Genomic DNA, 10,036 nt, shown 5'->3' on the forward strand with positions numbered 1-10,036 from the left:
GGCAGCAGGACACACTCAGTGCACACACTCATCTGCCCTTTCTGTCAAGCATGCTGAGTTCCCCCTTGAGAGGAAGCAATGATGTACAGTGAGGTGCCTGCTCTGCAGATGAGCAAAACTTTGCCTTGGATAACAAACCACTTACAGGAATAGGCAGACCCTTTGTTTTTGCTCAGTTGCTGCCTCTGGCCTGCACACGTGTGTCTGCTCTGCTGTTGTGTGTGGGGAGAGACATGGGCTGTGCACACACATGACGCTGGTGCAGCAGCCGTCACTGGCACGTCAGATCCAGTTACATCCCCACCAAACACACGCCATTAGCTCGGTGAATCATGCCTATGCAGCATGAAAAATTAGTCCAGCGACTGATAAACCTCGGGCATTTATTGGTAAACAGATACTCTGCTGCTGTAAGAGCATAACTCACTGTGCTGCATTTACAATCCTTTTATCGATGGCTGAGATAAAACTGTAATCCTTTTAATTCAGGGGGAAAAGGGATCTGGGAGAGGAGGAGCACCAGTGCTGTCAGTAATTAAAATACAGGATTTATCATGGAGTAAACACTGGATGAGGGAGAGCTGAGCTTAACCAGCTAGCTGGGGGAAGGTGCTGGGGTAGGTTTGTGGTTCTTTCTAAAGTTTTGCTTCTGTTTTTTATGTTTATTTCTTTCCCACTTCCCTCCAGGTCTAATAATTCACGAAGGGCCCTCGGTTTACCGGATTTTTAAACGGTGGCAGGCGGTCAATCAGCAGTGGAAAGTGCTGAACTATGACAAAACAAAGGACATGGAGGAGCAAAAAACAGGGACCAGGACAAATCAGCGCCCCTCCTCCCAAACCACCCACTCGTCCTCCACTGGTGGTACAGCCACTAACTCCGCTCCAGCCGACAGCGGGGCACGGGCTGCCGGCCATGCCACAGGCACCCTCTCTGACCACCACTGTGCTTATACCATCCTGCATATACTCAGCCACCTGAGGCCTCACGAACAGAGGAGTCAGTCTAGTAGTAACAGAGAGCTCGTCATGAGGGTCACGACGGTCTGAGCGGAGGAATTCAGGAGGCCTTAACACGAAGCGGAGGAGACAAAGAACTCACAAAGCAGAGGAGCATGGTGTGCCTTTTTCTTTCTCTTTCCTTTTCTTTTTTCTCTTTTTTTTTTTCCTCCTCTCCTTTTCTTTTTTCAGTAACTGCACAAGATATAAGAGGCGGCACCTGGCCAGCTGAGGAAAAAAACAGGTGGAGGGAGAGCTGCACACTCATGCTAAAGAGGTTAATGTTTTCCAGCCTGTTTAAAAAAAAAAAAAAAAAGGAAAAAAAAAGAAAAAAACCAACAACACAAATCACAAAAAAAACAACAAAACAAGTGCAATACAGACTACAAACTGAGTAGGCAGAGTTCTGGGGAAGCAGAGGAACAGACGGTTTAGCATGTCTTACAAATCCTACTACCTGGAATAGGTAACGCTCTGTACACACCCCCCGTACACACACGCACGCGCACACAAACACACACACATAGTGTGAGATTTATAAAAACATGGAAGGGAACGAAATATTTGGAGTGTTTTTATTTTCCAGACTGTGATTAACCAGGGTATGAGTTGTTCTGTTTTATTAGTCACTGGAGCCTTGTTTGATTTACCAGGGGGTACCTGAAGTTAAATGGCTGGGGATTTTTCAGTATTGATTTACAGAAGGAGAGATTGAATCATCTCACCAAGAAATTCTTAAAAAAATCCAGGCATACACAAATTTCACCAAAAATCCTTTTTTTTTTTTTTGTCGTAATGTTCCTGACAAGGGGTTTGTGAGGGTTGAACTGGGAGGGGGGTGGGAGCTCCATGACCTTTATTTGACGTATAGGCATTTTTGGCAAATTTTGTACAAACGTTCCACAGGTGTTTCAAGCACAAGTACTGGTGTGATTCATGCCTTCATAACCCCAAATCCAGCCACTTACATACATCATTTTCCATACAGACATTCCAGGTTAATTTCCTTCCATTTTACTCCAATCACAAGAAGATGACCCATCTTCGGTGGGTGTCTGCTCCCTTGCCGATTCAGACACTCATGCATTAGAGATGTACCTTTTCTTTTTGGTGTCTGTATCCCTGCTGCTCGATTTGCAACAGTCTCACTCAGTCTTGTAGGCTGACCCTTTCACATCCAGTCTGTTAGTTTATTACAGAGTCTATTCCATTCAATCATCCAAAAGAGAGTTAGTCTGAAGAGGGAGCACAGTTGCTGATTGACTGTGTAACACTTCTAATAAGTCTCCTTCTCTGGGATATATCCTCGAAGGTACCAGTTGCTCTTCAGGAACATTCTCTTTCAATGCACAATGGCTGAATCATTAAAGGGACACTGTCAAGTACTTTTTAATAGTTTTTAGGGTTTGGGCTTTTTTTACTCTCCATTGTTTGTAATATTCTCTTAACAAACTTGAAAATAAAATTCTTTCCCTACCGATTTTGTCCTTTTCCATTTGGGCATGTATGGTTCTCTCCACTCACTCCATTCCTTTCATCATCCCTATCCCTCTCCTCCCCACCTTTCTTCTGCAACAGGAGGAAATCCATATTGCTGATTTCCTGCTGACTATCCTGGCTCTGTGGAGGGTATGTCCCAACTCTGTGGTGTTGAGCTATTTTGCAGCTGCCACGAAGGAAGCATAAAAGCAAGAACCCTAAAAATACAGAGATTAGCTAAGTGAGGAGCAACATCTCAGCAGTCCCAAAACAATGAACGTGTAGCTCCCCCCTAAAATCAAGATAAGCACTTCAGCCAAACTGCATCCATTTAGCAGCAATGCCAACAACGTTGCATGATGGCTGCATTCAACTGCCCTCCATCATCGTTCCAGCACCTCTCACAGCTTCTATTGGAGACAGGGCAAACATGGGCTCCCAGTTCCTTTGGCACCCAGGCTGTCATAGGTCAGGTGTTTCTGGACCAGAGAAGGTGTCAGACTTCAGCCTCTGGGTTTGAGCGCACCAGCCATTCTGCAACGTTGAAGATGGAGGTTAGCATCTTAAGGCAAGGCCATATTTTTCACCTCAATTACTTGACAGTGTCCCTTTAAATATCAGGATACAACAGAACAGGCACTTCTATGGAAGAGAGTGTGGGAGGTGAAACACCATCCAAGGAAGCTGACTTACTGAGGATCCATGTGCAACATGGTTTCTGAGGCCACTGTACCTTTATCTGACCAGATTTACTATCTACCAAAGAGTGTTTTTGGCAGAGAGGAGAAGGGGGTATTGGTGGGCAGAGGGAAAGGGAAGGGGCAGTTCCAGTCATCTCTGAAAGTAGCTATCCCCAGAAGGAAGGTATTGCCATGAACAGTCTCTGGAAGAACTGCTTCTGATCCACAGTAGAGAGAAACCTGGCCAAAGCAAGCAAACACAGCAGCCTCTCACCCCTATGCCTGTTCTGGAAGCTGTCCTCATTCCAAAAGATGAGTAATTATGGTGGTTTTGAGAAGGGAGAAGCATATGCAAATGAAGGGACAACTGTCACCCATGATGTTGTTTCCCTCCCTGCCCTCCACTCATTTAATATGGAGAAGTCAAATTCCTTTAATTTGGCCAATGGCTAAAAGTTTATGAGGTCAGAAGCACAACTTGCTGTGAAAGAGTGGTGTGATCTAGTACTCTGAGCACACAGGACTCTGCATACTCTCACTCCAGCTCTGCCACTGACTCTGTAGCCTTGGGCTGTTTGGCTCAGTCCCCCCTCCGCGCAAAGGGGGAATAACAATACGTACCTACCTCACAGGGATGTTGTGAGAACCCACGTTGGTAAAGCCTGTTGAAGTGCTAAGTCTACCCCCGGTAGTCACGAGGTATGTGGTGGGGGTGAGCAGCACTGCCCTTTTGCTGGTTACAGTCTGAATCACTCAGCGGGAGTTCCATCGGCCTTCTCCTGCTTGGAGATCCTCCGTGATCCGAAGCAGAGGGTGTCGTCCAAGTGCCCTCTCCTCCATTGCATGACATTTTAAGCGGCTGTGAGGTGCAGGGTAGTGACAGACATGAAGTCCTACTTGACCAGGGATTTGCTACAACGTTTTCTATATCTGTGGGGTTTGTTGGTTTGGTTTTTCCATATATTGTGCTTAGAAATAAACTTTCCACTTAGGGCTGGCGGTTTGGGGTCTATTCTGTTGCATGGCAATGTATACAAGTCTTATTGTCTGTCTTACTGTGCAAATGATCCCGCAGCCCAATTTCAGAGATGGGTGTGGTCTGAGCCTTGTCATAGCGGCGTAAGACTCAAAAGCCTGTCTAGACTGTTTAATATTTAAACAACACTATGAACTTGTCAATTGTATGTGTTCTGTGCAATACAAAGCATGTCATTAGCTGGCTTGATGGGCAGAGGGGCTAACGGAAGGTCAAAACTTGTTCAGAGAGCTTCATACATGTGCCAGCATGGAGCCGAAGGGCTGCCACCAGCAAAGCAAACTTGGGGAAGCCATTGGAAACTGTTTTCAAAACAGTTTACTACAGAACAAGGTACTTCTGAGTTTATGAACTTCTAGGCTGCCAGTCTGAGAGAACAAGTGCAAATTTAGTGTGGGGGTTGGGGGTTTTGAATTCTCTTTTTCTTTTCTCCCCAAAGTATTGATGGAAGAAATACTGATGAGGATCTCTTCCTTCCATAGCACAGTTCTCTCATCTCCCACAGTCTACTTGTGCCATCCCCTTTGTGCTACTATGCAGGACTTTCAAAGGTGCAAAAAGAGACAGAACACTCCCAAGACATGAAAAATAAGTTGTGTATTGGGGGATTCTAGCTGACAGAAGAGATGGGGCAGAGCTATGCTATAGAAGGCATCTCTTCTTCCCCATGTCTTTCCTCTAGTCTTGTCTGATGAGTCCCTGAAGAGACGTTCCCTATATTTTGTTACAAAGCTGTCAGATCACTTCCACTGACAAACAAAGCTTGCAGAGTTTGGCAGCTGTTTCTCCCAGTGAAGAAAATTCCAGGTCCTATCACTGTGGAGACCCTTCAGTTCCTGGGCTTTATGGTCCTCTGACATTGTTTGGGGATGGCCAGTGTGGAGGACTGTGCTCAGCCATCATCAGAAAATGTGTGTGTATGGTCCTGCTCAATCTTGTGATTTCTGCCAGTCGCCTGATTTTTTCTGTCAGCTTTGACAGTTCTTTCTGGTAATTCTTTTCTGGCTATGCTCTTCAGAGGTGTTTTACTCTGTGTCAGTTGCCAATGCTATTCTTGGCCTACTGAAACATCAGTGCTGGCCTCCAGCTCCCACAGTTCTTCCATTCTTGCCATCCTGTCTCTTGGTAAATACTCACTGCCAAGTTCAAACCCTCTTCCTCTGTGTCTGCAATGGATCAAGCGCATGCACTAACCCAAGGGTCATCAGAGAACACGGGGACCATTAAGAGTTTGTATCAATAAGTCAAACTCTATAACCATCAATCAATCCTCTTTGATATGTATTTTCATTGCCAGTCTCAGTGCCTGCTATTAATTGGTTGCCACAAAAAAACCACAATAATGCTAGCGAAACCCATACACCCAGATAACACTTGGTTTCTAATTTAAAATGTAAGAAATGATGGGCTGCTTTTCAAGTAAATCAGCTGCGTTCCCTGTTGTGGTTTCCCAAGCAAGGTGCTGAAGAGCTCCAAGTCTTAGTGTACTATGATGGATGACCCAAGGAAAGAGCAAGTCAGCAGCATAGATTTTAGTCAAGAGAAGTGTTGGCTGTCCTGTTTTAACTCAGGGAGACAGGAAAATAGTGCTCATGCTGCCAGGCCCCTGACTCTTCTCAAAGGCCTTGATCTGGCAGCAGTAAAACATCAGAACCACTGCCCATAGCTGGAGGACAATTTTGAAGACTTTCCAGTCCTGAAGACCATCCTCTGCCCACATGTTGTGGTCGGTCATTCAAGCATCCTCTCTTTGTTTTCCTCAAGAGATAACTAAGGCAAACTAAGCAAAACGCTACTACTCTTCAGTGTAGGAGGAGGCTGTTCTATTAGCACTTCCAAACCACGGTTCATCCACCAGGATTCCTGCACGTCTCCTTATGAGAATGCACAGTCAGAAGACCTATTCCTTCCTCTTACTATTGTATGATGGGCAAACACTTGCAGGGGAACAGTCAATAGTGCAATTGTCTTAGTGACTACTGGCTGAGTATCCTAATCTCCACTGTCACCTCACCCATGACTGCTCCTTCTCATTCCTGAGCCAGCCTCATCCACTCTGGTGTCCCTAGACTCCAGCCCTGAAGATTTCCTGAGCAGACACAGAATTCCTCACACACTAGTTTTACAGTCTTCTACATCCTTCATGTTTCCAAACAGGCAACATCATTTCATTGATGAATAATGATTTATTTGAATAAGTGAGAGGGGAAACAAGTGTAGAAGCTTATTGCATTGACCTCCACCTCTTCTTACGTGTTGAAGGAGATGGTGAAAACACTGATTGGTTTCCCCCATTCAACAGCAGTGAATCAATGGCTCTAGGAATATCTCCCTCAATAATGCAAGTCTGACATGCTGCAGTTACTGAAGGCAGTCTTTGATCTCCTATCTCTCATGTTGGATACAAGGAGTGCAGAAACTGACAGTCCTGTGCTGTTTACACAAACATCAAAAACTATCCTAGTTCATTATTCAGATTACCTTCAGGTCAGTGGGTGAATTTCTCCTTTGATGAAAGAATTATGTTTTCTCTTCCAGAACTGGAATTTCAAGATAAAATATATGTAAACATATACATATATATTTATAAATGTTATCCTGAGAAGATAAAGAAGAGAAAAAAACTCCTAAATAAACCTGAAAGAATACTTAACTGTACTGAATAAGTTCGACAGGAGCTAGGGAGTTGCTGTGTGGAAAATGCAACAGACAATTTGACTTCAGGCAGAGAAGACACAAGAGGGAAATGCTTTTATACAACTTCTGGCCTATCTTTGGTTCATGCTTATTACTGTATAGCATTTAATTAAGGCAGAAGTATGTGGAAAACAGATGCTCAGCTCCAGCAGTGGGAAACAAACTGAAGGCCCCTCAAACTTCTCTGAGCCATACTCAAACAAGCACAATGATGCAAAAGCACAAGCACCTGCCACCACAACTTTTGAGAAGAGATGGATTTCTGAGTGGGGCAAGAACTCAGACAGAAATTCTTTTCCAAGCCACATTGTCAGTACTTTTTTCCCATATTTTTTATTTTTTTATTAATAATCCTTTTTTTTTTTTTTTTTCCCAAGCATCTTGGGAAAGAAAGGGAAAAGGAAAAAATGGGAGGAAAAGAAAAAAATAGAGAAAATTAAAAAAGGGTTCTGATATCCAAGTCTTAAAGAATTAAATAACAGTAGAGAGGAGGTACTAAGGGGAGATGCTCCTTTATGTGTTACGTTACACATCCAGGTGTGTTTTATCAAACAGAATTAGGATACCACATTCAGTTGCCTGATTGCTCAAAGAAAGTGTGAGTGATAAAGTCTGCTCAATGAGCCTTCCTAGAGCCTTCTACAGAGGACCACAGCTCTCCTTTTGATGGGATAGCCAGCATCAGGCTGTTTGCCTACAGTTGCCTCCCTCTATGGCAGGATGACTGCCTGTTGTTAGCAAGTCACTGTTGGGCAGCATCTATCAGCTTATGTAGGTTTTGTTATTGATAAACACAAAAATTGCACATGCTCACTGTGCCCCTGCAAGTGACCTGTCTCATCCTTTCACAGCTCAAGTTGGTGAGAGAGCTACTCTGCTCTTTGCCCATCATCACAGGACAGCTTTCCTTTAAAATCCAGCCCAGCACTCTTCTCTGGGAGTTTTTCCACTACATTTTACTGAGATTCTTTTTCCTATAAGGATCAACAGACTTCTGTTCTAACCTACCTGATGTTCTTTTCCAGCTAGAGAGACAAAAATTGATGTTCTCTGATCAGCTGATCTCAGTACCTATGTTCTTATGAGATTATATTCCCCCTCCCCTTTCACCGACTACTCCATAATCTTTGCTTTTCTTTGGAAAGGGGTGATTCATTGCTACTAAATGGTAAAACTTCTCTCTGAGATGGGAGTGTGGACAGCCCTTCTACTCCTTGCTGACAGGCACACAAACCTTCCTCACATCCCTCTGCAGTGATGTGGCCAGCACAACCCTTTTTCATGGAGTTTCGCTTCTTGATCCAGAAGAGCAACCACTTTCAAGCTATCGAGCTGTGGGATAAAGGCATGGGGAATCTTTTGTTTCTTAGCCTCAGGGTAACTATAGCAGATGATGTACCTGAGCCAAAAACATGGTAAGGACAAATCACTTGTAGATGGTGGTAAACCTGGGTGAGGTCTGCGCTGATGACAGAGGACCAGGAATGTTTATTTATGGTGGCAGATCAAAATGGCCTTGTCCCTCCTGTTTTTAGCTCATACACATCAGCTCTCAACTACAAACAAACCCTTTGTAGGCAATGCAGACCCAGCTTGGTGAGGAAATCTTCCTCATTCCAGAAGCACAACCAGCCCATAGCTATGCATCAACCCCTTCAGGACTTTTCCCCCTGAGAGGCTGAGTGTAAGAACGGAGGTAGCAGGAAGGGCAAGAACACTTTCCTGGATCTTCATCCCCAGTGGGCAGAGTCCCAGTTAGGCTAATTTTGCATCTCTACATGTAAGTCGCCGTTGAAATCACTCCTAAGGACTCCTTCACTACTACAGGGTCTGCCCAGGAGAGGAAACAGTGTCTCTGCATGGATACTCAAGGTCTGTTGCTGGGGTCCTCATTCAGGCCTGGAAGAAATCACTCCGTTCACTAAGGGTTGAATCAATGGTGTGTCCATGCAGAAATACTCTCTTTGAGACTTCTACAGAGATGTCTGTGGGGTTGGGAGGGAGGGGGTGGTTTTGTCCAGGGCAGGAAGCACAGGGAAGGGAAGGCTGCAATGTAAGAAAAACATCAGCCACAAGGGAGGGGTTGAATAAGAGGAATGACCATGTCAACTGTGTTACTGTCCCGTCATTCTCCTGAACCCAGAATGGAAACTTCCAAGTGCTCTTCATGAGCTTACGTTTATTAGAAAACTATTCTTGGGTGTTCGAGGTTGTTTTCTAATGAAAATATACATAATAAAAAAAGCAAATGAATGACTCTTGTTAATTTTTCTCTCCTCTGTTAACTTTTAACACACTGTGAAACTTACCTCCTTTCTTGTTTGTTTGCTGCAATAAAAACTCTTTCTTTCTGGTCACAGTTCACACAGGGCCTTATACAGTAAGCTTTCATCTTCTGTCTACACATCAGAGGCCAAGACTTCACGTAAGGAGATTTGAACAAAATGCCATAGCTTAATGTGTTAGCACTTTGACTTATCATTTGTTTATGGCATTAAACAGCAAAAATCGTTTAGCAAACATCACTCTAAGGTTCTTGTGCTGTGCCTTCCCTTGGTGCCAAAGAGAAGCTTGAGGCAACCATAGTAAGTACAGGCAAGCATTGAAAAAGTGCTGCTATTTTCAGAATACCCGCTCTGGTGTGCTAGGTTCTTCTCAGGGATGGTACAGAACTGCCCTCAGCAGTGAACATCTGTCTAAGCAGTGCTGGAGTCAGTCCTTACTCCAGGGCTTTATCTTCTACAAACTGCTGTGTGAACTCCAAGACAAGGAATGCTCAGAGCAAGTGTGCACAAAGAAAGGGAGGACAGTGGATGCAATACCAAAGGTGATGGTAAAGAGGTAGGCTAGATCTGGAGCTCCTCTCCTGAATGCTTGGCACATGGCAGCAATCGCTACCTCAGGACATCTTTTGAGGCTGCCCCTTACTTCTGTAGTGCCCACTGAATGCCTAGAGCATCACTTTTCGAGGTGATGTCCCTAGAAGCCCTACTGCAATTCCTACTACACAGCATTCCTGTCTCAGGAGGAAAGCAGGGGCAGTGTTTCATCAGCCAAAGACAATCACAAGAAGCTCTGAACACCACTTATGCCAAAGCATAACAGAACGTTTCCATGTTTGCACATGTGAAGATCCTGCTCCAGAA

At 44.5% G+C, this 10,036-nt stretch overlaps 1 protein-coding gene across 3 annotated transcripts in view; it reads left to right on the forward strand.

Annotated features, from left to right (window-relative positions):
- MARCH4 (membrane associated ring-CH-type finger 4) overlaps positions 1-7,296 on the forward strand; it is a 106,224-nt gene extending 98,928 nt beyond the window's left edge. For all 3 annotated transcript variants that reach the window (XM_027879714.1, XM_027879695.1, XM_027879704.1), the window contains one exon: positions 688-7,296. In XM_027879714.1, the coding sequence (XP_027735515.1) occupies positions 688-1,049 (362 nt within the window). In that variant the 3' untranslated portion in view covers positions 1,050-7,296. The remainder of the gene's footprint in view (positions 1-687) is intronic.
- Positions 7,297-10,036: the final 2,740 nt, after the last annotated feature.

Source organism: Empidonax traillii, unplaced genomic scaffold (assembly GCF_003031625.1).
Source record: "Empidonax traillii isolate 1590-97213 ecotype Southwest subspecies unplaced genomic scaffold, ASM303162v1 scaffold5:size3517227, whole genome shotgun sequence".
Taxonomy (NCBI): Eukaryota; Metazoa; Chordata; class Aves; order Passeriformes; family Tyrannidae; genus Empidonax; species Empidonax traillii.